A 27958-nucleotide genomic window follows, 5' to 3' on the forward strand; every position below is an offset into this window, starting at 1 on the left:
CTGTCCTTCCTGGGAGCAGAATCTGAGCTGGGCGGGAGGAGGGGGAGCACTTTACCGCCCCGGCAACGCTTGGTGGCTGCTGAACACCCTGCAGTGTTCTCACCTTGGACCACCCGAGACACATCTCCGTGGTCGGGGCCACAGCCTGCTGCACGGGCGCCTCAGCTCTGTCCTCGCCTAGACGCTGCACACCCGCTTTGGGTTTTATTGTGAATGTTAGTTTAGTCTTTGTTGCTGTTCAGTTGGTAAGATGTGTCTGACTCTTTGTGACCCCGTGGACTGTAGCATACCAGGCTCCTCTGTCCCCCACTATCTCCCAGAATTTGCTCAAATTCATGTCCATTGAGACGATGATGCTATCTAACCATCTCAGCCTGCCTCCCCTTTCTCCTTTAGCCTTCAGTCTTTCCCAGATCAGGGTCTTTTCCAGTTAGTTAGCTCTTCACATCAGGTGGCCAAAGTATTGGATTTCAGCCTAATTATTGTTATTCCTCATCAACAAACAGTCAAGAGGTCTTTACGGCCAAAAGTTCTATTTCATTTTCTCCTATAAAATCCAGTTCCATTTGTCATATTTGGGCCTTCCTGAAATTGAAGCCAGAGTCTGTTTTTATCTGGTCCGATTTCTCTTGCATGTGTCCTCTCTCGCTCTCTCTCCATCTACATGCACATCCACGCGTGTCAATGCATGCCTGCAGATACGTGCTTACATGTAAGTCTGTGTGTGCATGTGTGCACACATTCTTTATTGTATGTGTGTACACATGCACACACACAGATTCGCAAAATCTCAGAATGCCAGAGCTGAACTCTGTTTTGACCCTTGCTGCTTCCCATTTCATTCTGGAAACCTTTCCTGACAAGTGGCCATTCACTTTTTTGTGAGGAGCCCTTCTGTGGTGTGAGGGAGTTCAAGGCAGCAGGACACCCGTGACGTTTGGAAAGCACTTTCTCTTACAAGCTGAAATCTGCCTCCAGAAGCTCGTGCCCGCAGCTCCCGGTGTGTTCTCTGCAGCGGGATCCAGGAGCCCCTCTCCTTCCTCTTCATGCCTTGTAGAGAAAGGGGCACAGTGCCCCCAGCACCTTCTGTCTGTGGAGGCACCTGCATACTCCAGGACAGGGCCTTGGCACACTTCCTAGAGTGGTATTCAGTCTGGCTGATGCTCAGTTCTAGGCCACCTGAAAAGAAGGTATTCAGAGGCTTCTTCAAAAATAACTCCAAGAAGGGAGAAATATCCCTTGTCAGCTCCAAGGGGATTAAAATCAGATTCTTGGGAGGTTGTGTCGAGAATGAGAGTAGCCACCAAGTTCCTATCTTAGCGAGTTTGGGTTCCTATTACGGAAAGCTATAGACTGGGGAACTTAGCAGCAAACATTTATTTCTCAGAGTTCTAGAGGTTGGGAAGTCCAAGGTCAAAGTGCCAGCTGGTCTGCCAGGGCTCTTTTTCTGGTTTTATAGATGGTCATGTTCTCACTGTACCCTCAACATAATAGAGAGAGAGAGAGTGTGCAAGCTGACCTGTCTCTTCCTATAAGGGCATTAATCCCATCCTGAGGGCTCCATCCTCACTACCTAGTCACCTCCAAGAGATCCCATCTCTAAATACATCACATCCCATCTCTGAATACATAACATTACAATACTAGGGTGTCAACATATGAATTTGGAGGTGGTACTAACAATCAATCCATAGCAGCTCCCTAGTGGTCAAAGCAAATACTCAGAGCTAATACCAAAGCATTGGTGCCTCCTGGGGCTGTTCAGCAGGTGCCAGGCCCCAGGACTCTCACTGCCCACATCCACCACCCTTCTCTCCTGCTCACCACCTGTGACTCTCACAACTCTGAACTTCAGTTTGAAAGATGTGACCCATCTTTGAAAGGAGGAGAGGATGATGACAAAAACATGAGCCCCAAATCCAGCATTTTAAAATAACATTTAATTAGTATAAAACTTGCGTTACCTATGAAATTTGAAGAGAGCGATCTAAAAGTAACAGAGGACCTTCCTAATCGACTGGAAAATTTCGCACAGAGCATTTGTTCTATGGATTCTTTTCAATGAAGTCAAACAGATGGGTGGCTTCAATGTTCAGACCACAAATCAGGACCTTCTGTCTTAACCCTCTAAAATCTCTCACATACTGAAGTCCATGGGTATTTGAGTGCACATCTCCGTTAGAAAATACAGTGGTTAAGAGGATGACTCAAGTGTCTGGTGTAGGTTTTACTCTTGCTGACCACCTATCTCTCCCATCTCTCAAACTCTCGGCCTTTTTATCCCTAAAGTATGATCATCTTAGTGTCTACTTCATGGTGTTGTTATGATGTTTAAATGAAGCAATATATGTAAACATATGCAAATAAATGCAAAAATGCTTGGCATGGTAACTGGAATAGCATAACAATCTATGCCTGACAACAAGTATTAATAGTTAATAAATGTTTTTAAATCTAGATGCTATCAGTAGCTCGTGCTTGTATACAGAGTGTCAACTCTGTTACATTGGTAACACAGAAAGCTCTGGTTCCCCATGTCTGCTGTACATAATTTGACTGTGGTAAACTTTTGATTTTGATACCTATTTTTGGTAGGCTTAAATGTTTGAATTCCCTTTATTGGTCACCCCCTTAATAGAAGATCCAAGGTAGAGGAAGTAGTCCTTTTTTGATTTTAGAAATGTCACGTTTTGAAATACAGAAAGGAATCTGAGACTGTATCATTTTCATGATTAACTGGGTTGGTGTCTAAACCTCAGAGTGTTCCCAAGCACATGTGTGTGTGTTTCTTTTATGACACAGGTCATCGAGAATGCCTCTGCTCAGAAGGACACTGCCATCAGTGCACTGTACAGCAGTCTAAACAAAGTCATCCTTTACAGCCTCTCCAAGCCCCACCAGTCCCTCTCCGAATGCCTCAGCCTCCTCAGCACCCTGGGCTTCCTTCAGGAGCACTGGGACATTCTGTTTGCCACCTATAATTCCAACGCCAGCTTCCTCATGTGTCTCATGCATTGTCTGCTGCTGCTCAGCGCAAGAAGGTTAGAGCCGCTCACCTCAAATCCCTCTATATGGTGAAGAGACCTCCAAAACCCAAAGGGACTTTATCCTAGAAATCTCAATAATGGACATTCTCACACACTGGTATTTTTTCATATCCTTGTTTCTCATGTTTGGTTCAATCCACAAACATGTACTGTCTATCTGCTTGGTTGGGTGAGAGGTCCTTGAACAGTGTAATAATACAGCAAGGTAACGTGGGCCCAGAGAAAGGGGTGCTTGGACATGAATACCCCCAGGAATTCTGGAGCACATGGCCCATAGGGAATCTAAGATGTGAACCACTGCACCCTATTTAGAACCAGCTATATGACGTGTCGGCAGGAGAATATAAATACAAGGTTCTTGTTCAAAAATTACTAAGAATTTCAAGATTGCGACAGCAGAGCCCAGGCATGGGACCCTTCCGAGTGAGGACCGTACACAATTGTACGAGTCACAGGCCCATGAAGCTGGCCCTGGCCCCATTCCACAAGGAATGAGATTAGTGCCAAGTAAAGGCAGATTTCAATGTTTCAGGAGTCTGCAAAAAGAAATGACCAGTTCTCCTCATGGGGAAACCAAGAGAGGGTGGAGGGAGCCTGTTGGGAGCATAGATGGGATTTAATAAGATAGAAATAAAAAGACAGCTTTTTTTTTTTTTTTTATAGAATGCTTCTGTAAAACATCTGTCATGGAAATTGTCATAGATGCTTGCTTTAACTTGATTAGACAAGTTTTTTTTTTTTTCTTTTTTCATGTTGATGTGTACTGAGTTTGAAGGATAATTATTTGTAACAAAGAACAATGAAATGATCCCAAAGAAACTGGAGTTCATGATGAACAATCTCTTCTCTACTAGTTATCCAGAAGGATTTGGATTGGAACCCAAGCCTAGAATGACTCCTTATCATCAAGTCTTCCTTTCTCCAAATGAAGAAGTGAGAGAAAAAAGAGGGGAAGAATTCCCAAGCTTGAGCGATGGTACATTTTATTTGTTGTTTGTTTGTGGAGGAGTAGATGGATAGTGCTAATTGCTAGGGTTGCATTTTTCATTTTTTCCCCCTAAGACAAGGGAGCAAATACTATGAAGAAGATTCTTTAAAGCCAGAAGAGGTCCTAGAACAATGTAATAATATAGCAAGGTAACGTGGTAGAGAATAAAACTGGAATGATCTTTGTATACAAGAAATAGAATGGATGGATAGATGGATGGATGGATAAAGGGAAAGTTCTGTGGAACTTCGTGAGACTAAGAACTTGGTATACTAACTAAAGGCTGAGAACTTTGCTGTAAGTTGGTTTAACTTCTGAGCTGGTCTCTTGACTTTTCTTTGGGCCACTAGATGTGGAAACGGGTATGCTATCTCACTCAAGCCAAACCTAACCATCTCTCAGCTTTCTTCTCTAGAAAATGGAAATGAAGTAAAACAACTCATTACTTTATAAGATACTTGGCTTACTGGATTTTATTCTTGGATTTGATAGCATCAAATCAAGTTACAGGGATTGGCAGTTTGTGGGGGTGGGGGTGGGGTGGGGGAAGAAAAGGCAGCCAGATCCATGTATCTGAGAACTTTCTCCCTCTTGATCCAGAATGCCTTAGCAGACCTTCTTCTGCCACTTTAGCTGGCTGACCATGACACTTACCTTGTGATATCTTGTGATGCCAGGTGGAAGGGATAAGGACCCTTATTTTCTGGTCCCAAAGCCAGTGCTAAAAACCTTGTGTGTTTAGAGTCTACTCTGCTGCAGTCTTAATTACAACATGAATACTTGCATTCTGGGATTTAACTAGTAGAGTGGACAGAACAATGTCCATTCTCCTGGGGTGAAAAAAACAAGCTATAGAGGCTGGTACTGAAGAGGGAGCCAAGTGACCCCAAATCAGAAGACAGGCACAGTTCAGAGTAGAAGGCTAGGCACAGAGCAGTTACAACTGGCTGGATTTGTCCATTTCCCTGCAGATCCTGGGCACGGGATGGGCAGGCAATTGGAAGTATGACCAGAGAGGACTGGCCTGGCTCCTGGGCCCCTGTGTCCATCCCCCTGAGGGGCTAACATGAAAGTCAAGGTTCGAAGGAGCTGTTTGTGGGGAGCTACTTTGTTACCTAGAGCTTACACAGGGTATCTCTCTGTTTGGTATCTAACAGGATTGGGGATGGGAGAAAGAGGCTCATTGAGCCCATCAATCATGTTTCCCAGCTCTGGACATGTGAGGCAGGCAAGACTTGGTGGTGGAGATGGGGGAGAGGCCAGGTCACAAGGATGTTGGTAGCTATTATCCTTGTCCTATGGCTCTACATACTGACAGCTTTCTGGCTGGAGCTTGCAAAGCCGAGGTGATGTTCAAGAAAGATGCACAAAAAAGGAGCATGATATGCCATCTCCTGGCTTTCTCTGGGGGAAGCACTGAGGCTGCTCTGATCATGCGATGTACTCTCTCCATTAGTTCAGCACAATATCCAGAAGACTGTACGGATTCTCTGGCAGCAGCTCGTGGCACAGAGGCGGCAGGAACTGGAGGATACCTTCAAAATCGATCTTTCTGTGAAACCTGGAGAGAGTGAAGTGAAGATTGAGGAGATCACCCCACTCTGGGAAGAGACAATGCTCAAGGCCTGGCAGCATTATCTAGGTCTCTGTCTACTTGGCTTCAGGGAACAGAACTTCTGAGTCTCAAAGAGCCAGGCTTCCCCAGAGTTCCACTCAGGGCCCAGAGCCTTTTACACCACACCTCCTCTGTCATCCCTTTGGTGGGTGGGATTTACATCACCGAAGCCTCATAAGTCTTTGCTCAAAGAACTAATGCTGCTTTGCATCTCAGATGAAAGGAAGGCCAGAGGTGCCAAGCAGGCAAGCAGACTCTAGTGAGAGGAAAGGGCCACATGTTGGAGCTCTCGCCTGGACTCTGGGACTTAGGGTTTTTGGTCCTGCCCTGATAGTCACAGATCCTGTTTGAAACCTTGTGCCAAGTCATGCAGTGACCTGGAGTCTCGGGTTTTTCAAGTTCCAAGTAAAAGTCTTCATCCCAAAGATATTAACATCTTTTGCATTCTATCAGTGACTCAACATTTTTACTCTCGTATTAGTCAATGCCATTGTAGGAATGATGTCTTAAGTTTCATTTTAAAGAGGCCATTACTCACAAGTTATGTCTCACATACTTGTTTTTAAGTTTTTCAGCATCAACAAATCATAATGATTCAAACTTTTAGGCTAGGTTGTCTCCCTTATTGGAGACAGGCCCGCTGGGCTTGTGGCCCTGGATGGCCCCTTGAGAGCCAAGCAAGCTATAGAAATCATGCGTGTCTCCGTCTTAACTTCACCTCTGATGTCTTTGCTTCTCTATCATCAGCATCTGAAAGGAAGTCACTGGCCAGTCGCTCAAACGTTGGACACCACAGCAAAGTTTCTTCATGGAGTGGCAGCTTGTCCTCAGCCATGAGGCTGATGCCTGGGCGGCAGACCAAGGACCCTGAGTGCAAAGCAGAGGTGAGCCCAGACCCCTTTGCCTTAGGAAAAAAACAGCAGACATTTGCTTCAAATACCCATGTGTCATGGCTTTTCTCTCTCTCGTCCCTGGATATGATCTGCTTCCGTGTTCTTCCAAACATTCAAGAACAATACATGTGGCTTCCCAGTAGAGCCTACATCTAGGGGAGTCAGGTCTTAGGTTAGCTTTAGCCAGAAGTTAATATGGGCACCACTTGAGCGCCAAGAGCAGCTGTTCCTTAAGGCGTTGAAATCCAAACCAATCCTCGTGACCATTTTCTTTGAGTCAGGTGTACTGCAAGAGCCCTACCCCACAGCTCAGCAGGAGCTGAGTATGTGGGCACAGCAAAGGGGGGCAGAAGCGGTGGTGCCATTTTGGGGAGACATGGTGGTGGGTCCTCTTGACCACATGGGGATGATCCATTGGGGTTTTCTAATCCGTGTCTCTAACCAACCTAAAACTCAGCAATACCGACATGATTGTGTGTGTGTGTGTGATCGTGCATGCTGTGGTAAGGGATCTGGAGCACAGCAGGAGTTAGGGGTGTCTCTACTCCATGATGTCCGGGGCCTTAGGTGAGATCATGGGAAAACTCACTCACACATCTGAGGATTGCTGCTGGCTCTGGCCGCGACTGTTGACCAGAACACCTACACATGACTTCATCATGCGTCTTAAGCTTCCTTACTGCCTAGTGGCTGAGTTTTATATTTCCATAGTGAGGGAGAAGAAGAGAGAGAAAAATGGAGACAGGGAGAGAGAAAGGTGGAGGCCCATTGCCTTTCATTACCCAGCTTTGGAAGCCATGCAGCATCACCTCTGCAGCAGTCCTTTTTGGTCCAGACAGGCACAGAGCTCTTCCCAGGTTCATGGGGAGGGCAAAGGTTCTACCTCCTGGCAGGGAGGTGGCAAGGTTCTGCAAGAGCACATCTACTGGAAATATTGCCGAGGCTCTCCTTGGAGAACGCAGTCTGTCATATAGTCTAATGCTGGGGTCACTGACTTACCTTTAGAGGCAGAAGGTAGTCCTTTCATAGTCACAGCCTTAGGATCAAGAGACCTTGGGAAATTCACTTAACTCCTCTGAGTCATTTACCTCCTGACCTCCACAATGGGACAAATACCTGTGGGAAACTGTGAGAAGGGACTCCCCAAGGAGTGGGGTGGATTGTTGGCAGATACATTACACAGTTGGAACTCTGCCCGTATGACTTTGGAGAGCGAGGTTGACTCCATATGCTGTGTGCTCAGAGTCTGGATCCTGCTGTCACCACGAGTCTGTTGTCCACTGGGGTCGGTGCCTGATGGGGAGGGCCCCGTCACTGGATGCTGGGAGAAGAGAGGAATGAGGGGCTGCCTGCAAGTGCCCAGACCTCCTGGGGAAGGGGAGCGTCTTCTTTCCAAGCTTCAGAAACAGTAGACTTCAGGACAAGCAGAGAAAACCCAAGATGGAAAGGAAGACAGAAGATAAAATTGACCAGGCTGGCCGGGCCCGTGGTGTTCAGAGCTGAAGGCAGGCTGTGTCCTCAGTGATTGGCTTGTGGAAGACACTGCTCATTATATTTGTCTACAGACTTACTGGCTGACCGACGGAGTGAATAACTGAGGTTTCTGTGCCAGCTACATCACACAACTACTTTTAGTCTCATTTTATAGATGTGTGATAAAAATCTAAAAAAAAAAAAAAAAAAAGGTCTGCAGAGTAGAAACAGGATCTTCATTCACAGTCTCTGCACTGCTGAGCACACACTTAGACAACTCCATAACCTCTCAGAGCTTCAATTCCTGGACTTCAAACCAGAAATGTGCTCTGCTCACACTACACAGTGTGGAAGCCCCTGGAATGTATCAGTGCTTTCGAAATAGAACAATTTACAAAATTCCAATTTACTTTATAGCACCTGTGGCTCAGCTGCCCCAACCTTGGAAGCAGGAACATCCCTGCTTGTGCCCAAGCACTTGCTCCTCAGCAGTGCCATTTGTAGCAGCACGGGTCCAGGCCCTCTTCCCTGGGCTTTCTGAAGCTTCTAACTCCTTGACCAAGTTGATTGGTCACTGTCCCCAGGAGGATAGGTTAGTCTGGCTGGGCAGCTGGGGAAGCAACGACTGGGACAGTGGGCGTGCACATGTGTTTTATGGGAACCCCTGCACTACTGATACTGCCTCTTGCCAGGTCACTGGCACCAGCACAGCTGAGCACCTCTGAGTCCTAGGGAGGTCTGTTGAGAAACAACCCATCTGAAAGAAGCTTGAGTGGACAGCAGTGTTTGGGGCCATGTCAGTTTACAGATGACTTATATAATAGCAGTTTGTTCTTGGCTCACATGGTGAGATCTGAAAGAAAGAATATTTGAAGTTGGCTTTGTCTTTGGTGAAGGCAAACTGCTGAAGATGTCTTCTACAGCATTGAGGTCTCATTCATCCATTCGTTCACTCCACAAATTTTTATTGAGTGCTTATTCAGTACTCTGCTCTAAGTACTGAGATTACAGAAGGAAACACCAGCATATTTTCTGCTTCCAAGGAGACTGCATTCTAGTAGGTGAAGACAGACAATAAAAAGATAAATAAGTTTGTAATCTTGGGGTGCTAATTGCAATAAGGAAAAATGGAGCAGTAAGTGAGATAGGGTGAAGAGAGAGGTGCTGGGCCACTTAGATGGAGGTGGCCAGAAGTCTTCTCTGGTACGGAGGTGTGAAAGCCCAGAAATAAGGAAAGATAGGAGCCTTGTCACGCTGGGAAAGAATGGTCAGGCAGGAAGGACCACCAGGCAAAGGCACCGAGGCAGGAGTGTGTTGGAGGTCGTAGGAGAGCAAAGGCCAGTGTGGCTGGACTGCAGTGGGGGCCAGACAGCCTCAGGGTACATGTCCCTCAGCCGTTAGTACCAGGAAGGACTGTGCTTTTCCACAGCAACTTATACAAAGGAAAACTTCTGACACGGTTATGTTTTCCTCTTTCATTTTGGCACTTGGAAGCCAGAGAGGTAAGCATGGCCCAACTTGGGTAACTGCACGTGCCCAGTGGGATAAATTTTTGCAAACACATGTACAAGCACACATGCATTTACACGCACGTCTTCTTGGTTGAGCCCCATTTTACCTCCAGCCTATCTTTTCTATAGCTTACTCTGTCTTGTGGAATTTTGAAAGAGAAATCACTTTTGAAACAAAGTGGACCATGCTTTAATTGAAAAAGAGTAACTGCATCTTTGCTGAGCAGCATCTCCTGCCAGTAACTCAGTCTGGGATGGGTACTGTGCCTGGCAGTGCATGGAAGGTTCTTAAAGAATGTGTGTGGAGCTGCCCCGGGCTCTCCCTTCTTTGTGTGGGAAGAAACCCGCCAGCCTGTAGAGCCCACATCCATCCCCCTCCACGCTAGATGCCTTTGTTGGTAACAGAAGGCACAACTTCTCAGGTACATACGTACGCTGTGATGCCATAGGATAAGAACACAACTATTTGCCCTGGGGTCTGTTTAATTATTTTTAAAAATTAATTTTGATTATTACAGCTGATTACACCTCAGTGAGCAATGTAATTGATATTTTCTAATGTATCCCAAGGAACATTTTGTACAACACGCATTTTGTTGTTGAAGGTTAAAGACTCCGTTATTGGTTTTTCCCTAAATATGCCCACATCATTAGTCCCTCCAGTGAGAAGGTCGCCATCTGGAAAAAGCAGCATGGAGACATTATTCAGGCACAAGTGCATGAAATTGGCGTTTCTGCGTCTTCTGTCTCTCTCCTGGAAAGAAGAGGCTTGTAATTAAAGGAGTTGGGTTTGGAGGAAACATTATTCATTCGGTGTTATTCCTCATCATGTCAGCAGCTGACGGCTCTATAGCACTGATAAATTGTTTCTTGGAGGGAGACACACAACGTCTGATTCCCGATGCCTTTTACCTAGCTTCATTTTCAGTAGAAAAGGCTTGCTTCTCGGCAGGTGAGCTGAACTTTGAGGCAAGACTGGTATGATAGATGGTATTTCTTCTTTTTCTCCCCCTGACCTCCATCACAGTCCCTTCTGGGACCAGAATGTGAAGTCATGGTCTTTACCAGGGTGAAGGCTGTGGGCGTGAGTGTATTGGACATAAGTTGGGACCCTGGGCTCCCTTGAGGTCACCAAAGGCCAACTGAGGGTGCCCAGGAAGTCACTTTATTATGCCTCTCTCAACTTGGGGAGATCCAGAGGGCACACTCTGGCCAGCCATCCCTCTTCACACCTGCTCAGCTTCAGACTTTCTTGTTTAAGAATAGGTTGGGAAAACCCCAACAGCCAGTGTTGGTTTCCCAGTCTTGGCAGACGCACCTCGTTATGGGAAACTCGGTGAGGGGCTGACGGGCGTGCTGTGTACTATCTTTACTGCTTTTCCGTGGATCCCAGATTATTCCAAAACATAAAGTATGCCATCTTCTGGTTTTTGTGTTTTTTTTTTTAAGCATCAGCAAAGAGAAAGTGGGCACATGGAACATGGGAGCTGGAAGTCAGGTGGGAAGGGGTTGTGAGGATGAGTGGATGTGAGGAGGGGGATGGGCATGGAGGCAGATCGGGGGGCACTGGGGGTTAAGCAAGAGAATGGCATATTTCTGTTTGTACAGGTTACGTTGGAGTTTAGGCCCTTGGGAGAAGGGACAGGCTGGGGCTGTAGCATCATTCACACAGGAGATGCTGGAGCTGCAGAGGCAGTGGCCGGAGCAGTAGAAACCAAAAAACACACAGGGAAACTGTCTAACCATGACCGGGGTTAGCAAAACAAAATGAAGTGCCACGGAAGACAGGTCCTAGCTCCAGGCCTCTTAAATCAGGCCAGGAGAATGGAGAGCACCCACGAGTGGGAGGCGTGGGAGCTGTGTGATCCAGATGTTTCCTGCGCTCTGCGGAGGAGGGGAAGGAACAAACCAGGGGACCAGCAGGTGGATGTTGGGGGCCAATTCTATCCCATAAGGAGGTGGGAGCCCCTCTGGGTGGACGCAGGCCCCTGACCTGTGTCTTGTTCAGCAAAGCATGAGCTGGATTTCACCCCACTGTCCTCTGATGATTAACTGTACCCGTGTGGACAGATGTCCCATGCAGGGGCCACGTATACCTCAGCCGAGTAAACTTAGAAGGTTTATAGTGGAGCAGAAGGGTGGAGAAGAGCCGGGCTTGTGTCTGCCACATTTCCCTGGTTTTGGTGATAGCTGAGCAAGTTTTCAGCTGCTGTTTTCAAAGTCTTATATTAAAATGTTGACATGACCCATGGAGGAAAGCTAGGGTCCTATTAGAATTAACAGAAAAGAATGGGAACTCCCTGAAAGCCAGAGAAGGGCACACTGCAGTAGCTAAAACACCAAAGACAAATTTTTTGCAAGAATTTTAGACCTGCCCTGGCAAGGACATGAAAGCACTAAGCATTTACTCCAAGGTCCCATGAGGTCTTCTAAAGGCTGCCCTGTGGGTGAGCCCCTGCCTACCTAGACGCACCAGAGTTTCCTGCAAAACGAGCAGTGCCCATGCCTGGGGCCTTGATGGTCTCCGAGACTGGTCGCTTGTGTGGGTAGGATGACCATGGTCCTGCTGCTAGCTACTTCCCTGAATGTGTGCCCAGATCCACTACATCCTACCCCCGGCCATGGAGCGGCCCTGCCCCTGGCGGAGGAGGAGACGCTGGCTGAGGCCAGCAATGGGGTGATAGCTCGACTAAAAGCAGTCTTGACTCAGGTCCCTAGCAAGGAAAATGACATTTGTGACCATCCACTCTGCGAATGTTACCCATTTTCCTTTTTAAAAATCACTGTGGAAATTTTCAATCGGATATATAAGTAGAGAAAACAAAGAATGAATCCACATGTATCTATTCACCCCTAAACTTCCACAGTTTTCAATTCCTGGCCCATCTTGTCTCTTCACTATCCCTACTTACTTTCTCCTTCTGCCCAGAATAATTTTGAAGCAACCTCCCAGACATCATATCATTTCATGTGTAAATGTATTTATTTTCTCTTTAAAGAAATCATGGTGCCCAAATTAAAACTGCAGAAAAAGAAGGAAGAGTGCAGAATGGAAAGCCTGAGTGGTCACTCTGGGAGTGATCAAGCCGCTCTCGGTCTTGCTTTCTGGCATGTTTGCATTCGTCTCCTGCTGCTGAGAGATTTCAGTCTTGCTGATGCTGAAGGCACCGCGAGCCTCTGAGAACCCCGCTCCCCTGTTTCGGGAAGGAGGGTGAGGTCTGATGGGACACAGCGTTTCCGGTTTAGTGTTTTGGCTCCTTCGTGTCCAGGGCTGAACAGCCCTTGAGGGTGAAGCCTCAAATTTCACTCACCTGGGGAAATGTATTATAAGTCAGGAGCGCCCCAGTGCTGGGAAGAACTTTTTGATAATAGTGAAGAATGGGCTTCGAAATGACAGAGAAGTTAAGTGGTAGAGTCCGGGGGACCAACCAAGGAAGTCAAAAAGCAACGGTGAAATCAGAAGTTAGAATTCCCAGAGATGTTCTACTGTTAATAAATAATGTCATAGTCTGTGGGTGGGTTGGAAAAGAATTTCCAGACACAGAGTATTTCAGAAAGAGTGAGTTTATTAAGAACAAAGAGCAGAAATAAAGAGGGCGTTGCAAGCATAGCAGGTAGACCTCCTAACAGGGAGAGCCGACTGTTAGAACAGCAGACCAGCTCAAAGGAGAGCTAGCCTGTTTTTATGGCCTCAAGACAAAGAAAATTCCTGCTGGAAGGATGTCTTTAGGTGATGGGAAGGGTTTTTACCTAATATGGGGTCAGGGAGCTGGATGGTTTAGATCAGGGGGCTCATGGCAATGGTTGCTGTGGGGGTTCAGTCAGTTCCCGAGATGACCCTGGTGTGGGGCTCCGCATCTGTGTTCTCAGTACGAGGCCTTGCGCCTATGGCCTTCATATAAGGCTCCACAGACTGTAGACAAAAATCTTTAAGAGGCAGTGTGTACGTGTGCATGCTGAGTCGCTCAGTCCTGTCTATTCTTTGCGACCTCATGGACCACAGCTCCCCAGACTCCTCTGTCCATGGGATCCTCCAGGCAAGAATACTAGAGTGGATTGCCATTTCCTATCCCAGGGAGTCTCCCTGACCCAGGAATCAAACCTATGTCTCCTGTGTCTCCTGCATTGGCAGGTGGGGTCTTTACCACTGTGACACCTAGGAAGCCTTTTAAGAGGGTGTAGGAGAGTTTAAAAATCTGAAATTCAGAAGGTCATCATGGGGACTATTTTTACTTAAACTTGTCATAAATTCAACAAGAAGTTCATGGGCAGGAGGAAAAGGACTTTTCCAGCAGATGACTGTGCCTTTAAAGAGAGATTTGGAAGCAGGAAGCCTAAATTGGGCTTCCCAGGTGGTGTAGTCATAAAGAATCTGCCTGCCAGTGCAGGAGACATAAGAGATGCGGGTTCTATCCCTGGGTTGGGAAGATTCCCTGGAGAAGGAAATGGCAACCCACTCCAGTATCCTTGCCTGGAGAATTTCACGGACAGAGGAGCCTGGTGGGCTACGGTCCGTAGCATCACAAAGAGTCAGACACAACTGAAGTGACTTAGCACAGCACAGCTTAAACTTGAGGGAAAATGAAGGCACATGAGGACTTCTGAAAGTGAAGGAGTGAGAGAACCCAGAGATTGGTGAGGTCTTGATAAAACATTCTCCCGGTGGGGCAGGAGGGCAGAAAGATAGCCCATGTCAGCACATCAGTGGAGGACTGGGCTGGAGGAACAAGCCTCTGAAACCATGGAAAAGAGGAGACCTGCAGACACAGACTTCATGAGCAATCACAATTGCTCGTAAGCCCTGCAGTGCTCGGTAGGGGGAGAAGCCTTGTGAGCCAGTAATTAAATGGGACTCTGTTAGAGGATGGAGAAGGCAATGGCACCCCACTCCAGTACTCTTGCCTAGAAAATCCCATGGACAGAGGAGCCTGGTAGGCTGCAGTCCATGGGGTCGCTAAGAGTTGGATACAACTGAGCAACTTCACTTTCACTTTTCACTTTCATGCATTGGAGAAGGGAATGGCAACCCACTCCAGTGTTCTTGCCTGGAGAATCCCAGGGATGGGGGAGCCTGGTGGGCTGCCGTCTAGGGGGTCGCAGAGAGTCAGACACCACCGAAGTAACTTGGCAACAGCAGCAGCTGTTAGAGGAATAAAAGCAGTCAGAAATGAATGAAACTGGGTCCAGTCCCTGGATTGGGAAGATCCCCCAGAGTAAGAAACGGCAACCCACTCCAGTATTCTTGCCTGGAAAATTCCATGAACAAAGGAGCCTGGTGGGCTACAGTCTATGGGGTCCCAAAGAGTCGGACCTGACTGCGGGACTAAGCACACAGCACATATCTTTTTTTTTTCTCTTTTTTTTAGCATATATCTTTTTAAAAAGACTTTGGAAAGTGTGTGTTGCTTCTACTGATGTGAACATTGTTCTTAGACCCTCTATTAAATGGAATCTTGGTTTTCTTAATTGTGGTGGGTAAGGCTGCCAGTGACACTTTCTCCTGATGCTTTTCCCGAGATAATTGACCCGAAAAATAATGCCACCCTCCCCAGCCTGGTCTTAGGGCTCTTCATGGCGTGTCTGGACTAGAATTCTTGCAGGAAGGACCTCTATTAAGCTCTGGCTGTGGTGGTATTCAGGGACAAGAAAGAGAAAAATGGTGAAATCCAGTATCTTGTTGCTTAAATCTCTGAAGTGTCTTATTTCACTGCATCCGAAAGTAAAGTCCATGTATAATGTATCATGGCCCTTGGTCAGGCATGCAGATATTCCCACAGCACATGCAAAATGGGGTTGCCCAGGGCAGGAAAGCATCCTGGTGATGGAGCTGGGGACACAGCACTGCAGACTCACGGAAATGCACCAGGCCAGGGCAACGTGTGTACCGTGTGTGTGTGTGTGTGTGTGTGTGTGTGTGTGTGTTTGAGGATTAACCCTTTAGGTTTTCTCCTAGTGGTCTGGACACTCAACCAAGACACCTCCTCTCTCAATTTCTCTTTTTGACACACACATGCACAGGCATTCATGCTTACACGTGTATATACATCCCATTCTTTTTTTAAATTTTTATTTTATTTTTAAAAATACTGTTTTATCTCACTGCACCGTGTCCTAGCCATGGCCTGGGGGACCTTTGATCTCTGTTGCACATGCAGGTTCTTAGTTGCAGTATGCAAACTCTTAGTTGCGGCATGTGGGATCTACTTCCCCAGCCAGGGATTGAACCCAGGCCCCATGCATTGGGCGCTCAGAGTCTTAACCACTGGACCGCCAGGGAAGTCCCCACATGACCCATTCTTAAAACAATAGATGGTAGAGCCCACAGGAAGGATATGTTGTGAAACAGAAGCTCCATACCACAACTGGCCACAGACTTAGGTCCCAACAACAGGGGGTTTGAAACAGCAGTCCCGTCACCAATACGTAGGATCCAGAATGAGGGGGAGGCACAGAGTGGGGCTGATGGAAGCAGTGGCTTTTCTTCTCTCATTTTAAGAGAAGCTGAAATATTACCAGGCTATCACAGGTCCTTGTTACAGGAGTTTGAAAAATAGAAGTAAATGAACAAAGCAAACACTGATACCTTTAATGATGTTTCTTTACCAAGTGCATCATTTGCGAGACAGCTTTATCTTCATAATAGAAGGATAATTAACATCACTAATTATCTAATTAAGTTCATTAAGCATCCGCCAACAGTGCACCGTGAAGCTGACATTATGTTCTACTGTCAACAAATGCTTTTGATTTCTTAGGAAGTAATTAAAATGTAAATTAGCATGTGATTATATGCACAGGGGAAGTTTTGAATCAGATATTCATTTCAAAACTGCTTAGAGCAACATAGTTTTTAGGGTTTTTATTTTCATCAGTAAAGCAGACACTTTGCTATTAATGGTATATATTAAAGTTGCCATTTGTTCAATGTTTGACTCATTGCGAGATTACAGTGCTGTATGCAGAGCGTTTAGTTGATACATTTGCTACTGCGTTTCGTGCTTTTGTGCATATTTGATCATTTTATTTAGTGTGTGTGTTTGTAACCTTTGTGTTTAACAATATCGCAACTGATTTTTTTTTTTTCCTGGAAACTTTCTGTTACTTAAATTCTCTGGCTGAGCTTGCCCTTTAAAGGCATTTTAGGTCAACTCTTTTGATGTACTTTTTCCATTTGGAGAATAATCAATGACTTGCTCAGAGCATGTGTCCCTATGTGCACAGGGCAAAGGGGAGTTGCCCCGATCAGACGTGTGGTCTGGACTTCTTGGTTGCAGATTCACATTGTTCTGCTTTCTCAGGGCAGCCCCTTGGTTTCTGATGAAATGGACCTATGGTTGTGCTGAATACGGTAACCTTGTTGGATTAGGACCTTTCCTGAAACATCACAGTCTCTAGACATTTGCTGGAAAAGCGGCTCCCAAGATAGAAGCCACCTTGCCCAAAGCCCCAGAGCTTCCCTCCTTCAAATGATCCTGAAGGAAGCCTAGAATTCCCATGCTTTACTAAAGCTTACAGTTTACTGTGAGCTCTCAGCGCCCATCATACCACGATCGTCGTCTTCTCCCATGAAGACCCTGGGCCGTCTTAGCATCTAGCTGATGTCATCCATTCAGGGAGGAGGAGAAGTCTCTTAGGATACTGAACCTCTTACATTACTTCCTGGATAATTTTTTCCAGGGATGGATTTAGGTGGTGATAGATCCAGGCCCCTCAGTTATGTAGGTACAAGATTTCAGATGAATGCAGACAGAAATACAGAGGCCTAAGACAGACTGCCTCTTGTCCTCTTGAGAGGATCAGCGTCAGAGCTTGGCCACGAGTAGAGCCCGATGAACTGCTAGCTAGTCATCCCTGTGGGTGCTGATATCCCTGGAGTCCAAGCAGAGAGAGGCTGGTGTCCTGGGGCCTGGGGTGGGACAGACATCATCGTGCAGTGACTGGCAGTGGATTGAGGCCAGCCAGACTACAGTGACACCACGCTGAGAAACTCACTGGCACGGGGCCAGGGCTCCACATAGGGATGGGCGCTACTGGGATTGATCCCCAAGCTCTGCTGATAAGCCGTGAGCTGTGGTGTAGTCTATGTTGGCCTGGGAGAAGGGCACCATCTTTCCAGAGAGGGCTTCTTTTTCCTATTCATGCAAAGGACAGTGGCTAGGCTAGCAGAGACCCTGACCTGACTAGGGGATCCTTTGCTAAAATTGCTCGATGGTGACCTTCTCCTAACATGTAGCAAGTACCCACCTCAACTAGCACATAGAATTTCTCTATCAGTGTTATCAACTGTTTACTCTTAAAACTTAATGTGGTCTGCTATATCATGACTTACTAAGAATGCAAAGGCCACAGAATAAAAGAATATTTAGTACTGACAATAACTTACTTGGTCCCATGGCTGGCTCATGGTCCTGCCTCCCGCTGGTCACTGTAACTGGCAGTAAGGAATGGCTCCACCACCATGCTGCACAGAAGTGGAGCACATCAAATGCAGTCAACACTGCATATGTCAATACTATCATATGTAGTTCAACAGCACGTGGATTTATTGAAGATATACTAGTCCTCACTAGGAATATAGAGATGAATAACACAGGACCTTACGTTTAACAAATCCTTGAAGTCCAGGTATTTATCTCCCTAGCTAGATTATATCTAAGAAGAATTACAGTAGATGCGTTTCTGAAAAAAAATGTAGATAGGTCAATATTTTATAAATAGATCCGAAATTTGCTTAGGAATTTGGCAACTTGAAAAATCCTGGGTTGAATTCTTTTGAAAACTAAATTCAGTCCTTTACTTTGGAGGATAATTATACCTAAGAATCTATTTTGAGGTTCAGTTTTTACAGATTAGATTTCCTAATGTGAGGTATGCTGGCATTCCAAAAACTTATGTTGTGGTTGGGGTGGGGTAACATCATTACAGGAAAGGCTTTCAACTTTTAAAAATAATGATTTTGGCTGGGGAAAGCACATCTTTTGATTATTTATTCCTCTAAATTTGAATATGTAGAACTTAAACGTATTCATTGGTGTGGAATGCTTCAGCGTTCATAAGACAGAAATGTCCCAAACTATATAAATGATAAAAAACGGCAGATGGTCGTGGGGTGGAGAATCAGTCTGGGGCCCTCCGAGGCTCTGCTGCCATCACAGCCGCCAGCCCCTCAGTCCCAGCTCGGCCGCGAGGCGCCTGCTGCGTGAGTTACAGCCGCCTTCTCGCCCTGGGACCCATCTATTATGAGAAACCATTTTGGTTAATTAAAAAAGTCTTTCAAAGTCTCAGAACAGGAAGTTCTGAAATTTTCTTCTCATCCCTGTTGTCCATGGGGGTTGCTGCAAACTTGGCTCCAGGCCTGTCATGGAAGGAAATGGGCCTGGACGTGGAGAAGGGAGTGGGGACAGCCAGAGAGCGTGGAGTCCAGGCCTGGGAGGTCTCTCAGGCGTTCTTGGATGCTAAAGTATCTACTGGTTTGATTAGGAGTGATAGGAGGAACAGCTGAGCTTGAGCATCAGACGGATTCTTGCAAATGGTTCCTGACTCACAGACGTCTTTGTCTGGGATCTGGTGTGTGGGCTAGGGGCAGACTCGTGAATGCCATAGGTTGTAAGTGATAATAAAGCTGAGAGGGAAGGGTAGCTGTTGAACACCTGGGGAATGAAAACTCCCGAAAGGACTCGGCTAGTGCCAAGGCTTGATGGTGGGCATGAGTTCATGTGTTTGAGAACAGAGGGAGGTCAGTGCAAGTGGATCACAGACTGAATGTGGAGTGGTCCAGGAAGAGGGCGGGAGGGGCCAGCTGTCAAGGGTCATGTCAGTTTTCTAGGCGTCACAAAAGCATCTGTGTCTGTGACTCCATCCGCACATGCATCTCCACCGCCGTCTCTCATCTACTGAACACTCAGCTGTGATCTGGACCTTCCCTCCTTCAACCTTCCATGCACATTCATGGCTCTTATACCGTATCCCAGGACACTGGCTTAAGGCCAAAGGATACTGACAGTAAAAAGTGTGTCCCTGACCCTCTAGGTAGGTGAAATAATTACAATGTTAACAAGCTGAAGTTGAGCTGAGACTTGGAGGAGGAGGAGGAGGATGAAAAGGAGGAAGAAGGATGTGAAGGAAGCTCAGTGGTGACAGAGGGGCCCCTCCAGATGCAAAGGAACTGTCGTGGGTCAGCTGTTGCCTTTGTATTATTACTGGAGTATCATATCCTGTTTATGTTGATCCCGTGAATGTGTTTATTTATATTCTGACTCAATCCCCAGAGGATTTATGGTATCTAATGTGATACATGCAATAAAATGAGGAAATGAGATCAGGAAAAATAAAACTCAAAGAAGAAAGTCAATTCCTAGGGAATTAAGATCATAAATCCGTAGTCCATAACGGCTTACAGTCAAACATCTACAGCATGCCTGAGCTTTCTGGCTGTTATTGTGGAGTGGGAGGCAAGATAGTTTATATATTTATTCCTCACCTGTCAATTATGCTTCTGCCAAGGAGCAGAGAACAGGGACATAGGGAAAACAAAGCTGGTCCCTCCCAGAAGCCTACTGTGCCCCATCACACCGTCATGGCACCCTCATTGTGAGCTCTTAAAGATCAGGTCTCATCATGTCATGTTCCTGATTAAAAGCCATCATTTGTTCCTACACTGTCCAGAGGAAGCCTCAGACCCATGACCACAGTGCAAGAAGCCTGATCCTCACTGTTTTTCTGAGTTTCCTTCCTGTGACAATCTTGCACACTTCCACATTTTATCATAATGCACCCTGTCTTCTCCCATCTCTACACTTGGGCAAATGTCATCCCATCTGCTTGGAGGAGCCTGCCCCTTCCATTGGACCAATTCCTTCCCCTGTGCTTTAAAATCGCTGTCCCTCCTGAAAGCCCTTTCCAGCCTGGCCATGACCCGTGTGGCCACAGTTATCTATTTTTCACTCACAATGGCTGCATCTATGCAGGACCAGCCTAAGGGAGAGGGAAGGGCTGGTGTTGGTTATGTTACCTGTGAGTCATGTGCGGCCAGCACATGACTGGCAAGTCCCGGTGTGGTTCCCCAAGAGAGCCACGGTGAGCGGATATGTCAGTCGATAACAGCAACCTCAATTTCACTGTGTCCAGGGGGAAAGTGTTTCCATGGGTGGCAGTCTCCCAGGGTAGATTCTCACATTCATCTCTCACTCAGACCCTAAGTCACTCACAATTCCTAAGCTTCTGCTTCTGCCCAAGATGGTTTGGGTCTCCATGAGCCTCACCTCTGAGGACGAAGATGACAGAAACTTGCGAAGACCTGGCAGAGTTCAGGAAATGTCAGCCTGCTGACGCTTCTCATCTGTCTGAGTCTTACAGAGCCTCTGATGCCCAAGGAAGAGACAAAGAAAAGGGAAGGTGGCTTTCTTGAAAAGACCCAGTGCCTGCAATTCCAAAGCTTTTGTCTTTTGCTACACAGGAGTTTTTTTTTTTTTTTTTTTTTTAAGTAGTCAGTCTCCACGTACTCATTATGATTGAATTTAATAAAAACATCACAGTTCAAAAAAGACAAATTAGAAACCTCCATTCATCTCAGAAATTAATATGTGAGTGAATTTAACAAGAGATGAATTGTGCTGTGGTGATCTGGTCCCTCTTCACCCACTCTGAGCACCAGTTGTTTGTCGTTATTGCTGGAAATGTGATTATTACTCTGGTATGGCTCGACATTTATTAAGAATCCAGGGGCTTTGTCTCCAGAGTAGAGAAAAGTGCAATTATCTGGGCATTTGGAGGAAAAAGCATTTTCTGGCCTGAGTCATCCAAGTAACCTTCCTCCGCAGACACCTTGACCACAGCTTGCTGCAGACCCAGGCCATTCTGTCCCTTGGTTCCTATTTGCCTCTTTCATAACCAACTGCTAATGCTCGGCAGATGCACATGTAGGTGTTATACAGGACTTGCCAACAAACAGGGAAAGCAGTCCATTGTTTTCTCATTAACTGCTTCTGTCATCTAACTAAAAGCAGGTTTCCACCAAGAACTTATTTTTGAAGGCAGATGATATATCAGCCTTTATGTAGAGAAGGGATAACAGAAAAGTTACATAGGCAATCTGTTTATTGAACATTTCACAACCAGGAAAATACAGAATTTCAGACGGGTTTAAACGTGGCGGTGGGAGTGAGTGCCAGAGCTGCCCCGCTCCTTACTCTTGTTCTTTGCAGATCTGGATGTCTTGTCACTGGCCCTCCTGGGTCTCATTAATCCTGACCATGAGGAGTGTTTCACTCCAGGCGGGAAGCGACCAGCTGCAGAGAATTTGTCTCAGAGAAGTGACAAATCTCATGAGCTTCATTTCAGTCTCGCAAACTTTTACCTATTGCTGTCTCCATCTGCCAGGCCATTGGGGACAGAGACGGACAATGTCCTTGGAAAGTTTATTCCAGTGGGGATTCAGGTGAGGAACCCAGTCACTGTGACATGGAGCAACAGCCTCTGCAGGGTTTACCACTCTGCGTGGGGCCCTCAGGGGGTGTACTAGGAACGAGAAGAGTATTCCTGATAGTTACTGGCTATACCATAAGAACAAAGGACTTACACAGACACAGTTTCCTTGGTTGCTCACTGCCACCCAGCTGCTGGCACTGTTAATCCAACCCCTCAGCCTGTACCAGTGGAGGAGAGGTGACCAATGAGTGACCAACACGGCCAGTGAGAACATGGGCCCTATGGTGGAGGAAGCCTCTTCCAAATCCACAGTTCACGCTTGGCAGGATGAAGGGGAGGGAGATCGCCTGAGTTTAGCTTGAGCCTGTCACTTGTTTCTCTGGCCAGAAAAAGGAATCTGGATTTGACACTAAAATCAAACAGTGTGGTTATTGCTTTTCCTTTATGGATCATTAGTGCATATTTAGAAATCTTAAACAATTATAAAAACAACTGCCTGCGGTGGAATCATGTTATATGGAGTTAAGTTTTAAAGCCTCTTAATAAAATGAAAATCAAGTTGGCAAAGATACTGCTCAAAGTCCCTTCGATTATTGATAGAGAATAATAGCATTTGTGGCTTGGTGTATTCTGTGCCACCCTTTTGCACATCCATCAGCAACTTTCCCGCCATTTGGGGAATGAATTACTATTTCTCTGTTAAAGTGTCTGGCGAAGTGATTGGCTTGTGCAGTCTGGGGGGAACAAGACTTACCAAAATTATTTATCTTCAAGCACGAGAGTTATACTCATTACAATGAATTGTTTACATTCAAGAAATATGTGGAACCATGTCCAACTGAGAAAACAGACTCATCTATTCCATCTCAGTTTCATCATGGGACTTAGGTGGCAGGGTTGTGAGAATTCCACTGTATTTTTAATACATTTTTTATTTTGGAATACTTTCCATGTACTTTTCGTATTTATATTCAACACCTCCCTATATCCTTCGCCCAATTTCCCCTGTTGTTCCTGTTGTACATTATCATAGCACATTAATCAACTGGTACATTGGTACATTACGGGTAATGAATCTCTAGTCATATTTGGCTTTCACCAGTTTTCCCGCTAATCCGAGAATCAGTGCAAGGCACCACACTGCATTTGGTTGTCACGCCTTCTTAGTTTCCTCTGGACGCTGACAATTTCTCAGACTTCAGTTATTTTTATGACCTTGACAGTTTGGAGCAGTACTGGTCAGATATTTTGTAGAATGTACTTCAAAGTGGGTCTGTTAAACATTCTTCTCATAATTATCCTGAGGTTATGAATTTTTGGAAGGAAGACCACAGAGGAGACACGTCCTTCTCATCATACCGTATCGGGTCAGGGGTGCCTGACACCCACACAGTATCATCACTGGTGATGTCAGCTCTCATCACATGGTCACGATGGGGTCTGCCAGATTTCTCCACTGTAAAGTTACTATTTTCCCTTCCATCCTCTATTCTTTGGCAGCAAGTTGTTAAGACAAGCCCATTCTTAAGGCAATTAAGCTCTGCCTCCTGACAAGGGAAATATCTATACACATTATTCTAAATTCTTCTGTTTGAAAGGTTTGTCTCTTTCCCCCCTAATTAATTTATTCAATCTTTTATTTATATCTGTAGAGACTCATCCATATTTATTTTACAATTTGGGTTATAATCCACCAAGCTTGTTATTTATTTTGTTGCTCAAATTGTTTGAGCTTTTTGCTCATAACATTTAATTGATCTCACACTTGCTTTCACTTAGCTCTCTGATCTTTTTTCACTGATCACAAATACGTTTCAATGCAATTCTACTATAACCCTTCCTATATATTTCGTGTGTATTATTCAGGAAAAGTTACATTACAGTAACAAACACTCCCAAAACTGACTGCCTTAAAATAGCAAAGGTTTACTTCTCACGTGTGCCACACTGTGAGTTGTCATGAGTCTCCTGTGCCTTAACCTCACCCAGTGACACCAGCTCAGGGAGCAATCATTTAGAACTTTGAGCACTGCTGTGACAGTTGAAAAAGAGCTTAGCAAATTGAGCCTGAGCCCCTAAAGTTTCACCCTCCTCCCTGGCCTCACCTGGCTCAAAGGTGGCAGGAAAAGCAGTTATGCCATGTATCTGCAGGAGGAAAGAACTCGAAATATTTAGCGAAGAGCACGAATGATCCGCACCCTGTGTTTTCTTTCAGTTTCCTTTTCCACGCAAATCCAAACACATTTAATTGTTGTTAGCACATTGTTTTCTAACTTCATTTTTAAAAATCTCGATATATCAAAAATCTGGTTCCATATCAACAGAACTTAGTTGACACCAGGGCTGCAATGAATGGTTGTATGGGTTGTGCACAAAGGCACATGGCCAGAGTAGCAAAAGGAAGCTGAAACCCAGCCTTTGTCCCACTGTTCAGCGTAGCCGTGCAGTTCCGGGACAGCGTCTGCTCAAAGGGGACACGCGGTGCTGTGTGGACTAGTGGTGACCTGAGTGGGTGTAGTTTGTGGTGACTGCGTGATACCTGACAGGAAGGATGAGCCGTCCCCTCCTCGTGCTGATACTTGGATTGTTTTATTTTGCTCTGCTATAAACAGGATGGTGGAAAACGTTGTTTAGTGACTATCTGTGCATTTATTTTAGGGTTTCCTTGGAGTAAGTAACTAGCACTGAAAATGGTGAGTCGGAGGATGAAAATGACATGCATATATGTCAACACAGGTAGATACACTGGCATTTCTCACCACTGAGTTCAGTCCCAGACCATGCCATACTTGGCTGTAGAGGCCAGGGCTTACAACTCTGATCGTGGTACTAAGTTTCTGAGCAGGATCTGAGGGGTTGCGTTTAGATACTGGCTTTTCTCTTTTCTGGCTAGGCTATACAGCTGTGATTACAGGGCTAATGATGCTTTAAACAAACAATATAATGACTGTCATCAGTGACAGCAGGAATTTCCTATGGGAGAGCTTGAACAGGAGGGTCACCAGCAGCTGGCCAGCCCCAGGGGTGCTCCTGGCAAAGGTGGGTACCACCAAGCTGAGGTCGGCTCACTTACAGGTGACCTTCCAGATAGGCTGTGCCTTGGTTTCCGTTCCAAGGTCTGATCTGTATCCTGTAGCCAAACCCTGCCCTAAGGAGGCACTGGGACAGCAAGGCACAGGCTCTTTAAACCAGACCTACTTTGCCTTTCAAATCTCCAAACAGCCCTCTGAGGCCCTTGGTTCTACTTCAAAGGTTCTCAAACTCTTTAATACACAGGCAGTTGCTAAGCAAAGGCTATTTTGCTCCAATAAGCAATGCAGAGCTCTGCTCTAAATATGTCCCCCATCGATGTGTCATATTCACTGCTGCCCAGGCAGATGAGCTTCTGCCCTTGAACCAACCCAGATCGTCCTCCTCCTGTCTCCACATCCTGAGCGTGACAACTTTCCAGGGCATGAAAGTTCTTAGAAATCACTAGCAAAGCAATAATTTGTTTAGTGCTGTGGTGACATGCAAGGTGGAAGCCGTGCGGGAGAAAGTCTTGTGGTGGCCTAAGTCATCTTCTGGTGCTGCCAGCTCCTGCATTGTTGGGGTCCCCTGTCCTCAGCTTCCTCTTCTGTAAAATGGGAATCATCATCATATAGATTTGTCAGGTGGCTAAATATTAAATGTGGTAATGCATATGGAAACTCCTTTGTCAAGTGCTATGGGCACATTAGTTATTGGATGGAATGCTGAGAGAGCAGACCAAAGGATAACAAATATCTGGGCTACCGACACTCCTATATACACCATTCAGGTGCCCTTGGTCAGGTCCCTCTCCCATCCTCCTAATCCACTATTCCAAGCCTTCACCTGCTCACTGCTCAAGGGAAGCAGAGCCAGCTTTTCCTCTACTTCTTCAGTGAGATAGCACATTCCTGTTTGACAAAAGCTGCTCTGCGTCCAAGTTCCCCCAAGAGTTCTGTTCTCCTGCTGCACATCTTCAAAGTATCATATTAGGAAAAAGACTGGGCTTTTGCCTTAAATGTAAAATTAGTCAAATTTGTCAGCATTTTATGTCATTTGCAGTGCTCATAATGATTATTACTTATAAATGTGCATAAACATGTAACAGCAATATTAAGGAAAATTTTGTAAACAAAAAAAGAGAGAAAGAAAGAAATCACCCTATTCCCACTACTCCAAAACATTAACTGGGGTTTTAAAATTATATTGTTTTCATAGTTTTGAGTCTTTGTTGATAAACACTTTTCTATTTTATTGAACTATGAGACACATAGAAAAAAGTGTTCAAGTCACAAATATACAGATTTAAGCATTTTCATGGACTGAACTTGTGACCACTGCCCAGCTTAAAGAATACAACATTAATGGCTCTCCAGAAGCACCCCCAGCTTCAGGCCCCATTCTAGTCTCTAGCACCTTCTACCCTCACAGTAGACAATTTCCTGGCAGCTGACATACATCGGCTTTCTACATTGTACTTTTATGTATATGAAATAACGTGTACACGCTTCTTTCTGTTTTTTTTTTTTTCACTCCAAACTATGTGATTGATCCATGTCATTTCATGAAGCAGTAGTTCGTTTTATAGTGACCAAACAACATTTTCATACTGTTCTCAAACTTTTTGGTCTCAAGATCTGTTTACCCTCCTAAAAATTATTGAGATTTCAAAGAACTGTTGTATCATATAGATTGCATCTATTGATATTTAGTGTGTAAGAAATGAAAACAATTTTTAAATGACACTTATTAATTCATTTAAAAATAGCAGTAATAAGTCTATATAATTTATATGTAAGCATAAATAACATTTTTAAAAAATTATATATTTTTTGAAAATTGTGAAAAGCGTAGTTTTGTCTTATATTTTTGCAGATTCTTTAATATCTATCTGGCTTAGTATAAGGCAGATGGATTTTCATATCTGCCTTTTATTCAATTAGTTGTAATTCTTTTTTTCTTTTTTTGGGTGAAATAAATGAAGAAAATCTGATCTTTCACAGATATGAAGTTAGAAAATAAAGGAGTATTTTTGGGGGGGCCATGCTGTGTGGCTTTGTGGGATCTTAGTTCCCTAACCAGGGTTTCAACCCACACCCCCTGAATTGAAAGTGCAGAGTCATAACACTGAACCACCAGGGAAGTTCCAAGAAAGGAGTATTTTAATAAACCTTTCAGAAAATTATAGATATTATTCTTTGATACTACACCAAAATTCAACAAGTAGTAGTTTCTTGGAAGTTATTTGAAACTTTTATCAGTGAGATTTTTGTACTCTGTTACAGTAAATGCATTTATTATCTTGCAGTTTGAATGGATATTTTAACCCATACATGATTTGGAACATGCGTATAACAAACAGTGAAAATATTGGTTCCCTGAGTCGAGAGATCTCCCAAATGTTGATATGTTTCATTGTGTAATGTGGAAAAATCATATTCATACACCACCAATCAGAAAAATATTTATCTACTGAGAAACTGTCACGCTCACAAAGGCAGTTACAAGTTTTCCGACACTCTAACATTTGAGATTTGAAAGCCCAGAATTTATTAGGGGCCACGAATCCTGTCAGTGGTTTAATTTTATACGACAGGTTCATTTTGTTCATTTTCAAGAAAACATCTGCCAAACACCCAGGCTTCATAACTTTAGTTTTGTCTGCCAGTCATTCTTTCAAGGGCTTCCCAGGTGGCTCAGCAGTAAAGAATCCACCTGCCAAGGCAGGAAACATGGGTTTGATCCCTGGGTTGGGAAGATCCCGTGGAGAAGGAAATGGCAACCCACTTCAGTACTCTTGCTGAGAAATCCCGTGGACAGAGGAGATTGGTGGGCTACAGTCCTTGGAGTTGCAAAGGAGCTGGACTTGACTTAGCAGCTAAACAATAACAACAACAACAACATTCTTTCAAATAAAAATGATGTCCTATTGCAAAAGTAGCTAGTTCAGCTCACAGCTCTAACAATTATGCAGATGCTTTCCCTTGAAATGACCA

The 27958-nt window shown here is 45.1% G+C and overlaps 1 protein-coding gene across 8 annotated transcripts in view; it reads left to right on the forward strand.

Annotated features, from left to right (window-relative positions):
• Positions 1-27958, forward strand: part of WDFY4 (WDFY family member 4) — a 248179-nt gene that overhangs the window by 122981 nt on the left and 97240 nt on the right. For all 8 annotated transcript variants that reach the window (XM_024986689.2, XM_024986690.2, XM_005226581.5 and 5 more), the window contains 4 exons: positions 2803-3041; positions 3902-4023; positions 5492-5677; positions 6398-6534. In XM_024986689.2, the coding sequence (XP_024842457.1) occupies positions 2803-3041; positions 3902-4023; positions 5492-5677; positions 6398-6534 (684 nt within the window). The remainder of the gene's footprint in view (positions 1-2802; positions 3042-3901; positions 4024-5491; positions 5678-6397; positions 6535-27958) is intronic.

The sequence above is a fragment of the Bos taurus genome, chromosome 28, assembly GCF_002263795.3.
Source record: "Bos taurus isolate L1 Dominette 01449 registration number 42190680 breed Hereford chromosome 28, ARS-UCD2.0, whole genome shotgun sequence".
Classification (NCBI taxonomy): Eukaryota; Metazoa; Chordata; class Mammalia; order Artiodactyla; family Bovidae; genus Bos; species Bos taurus.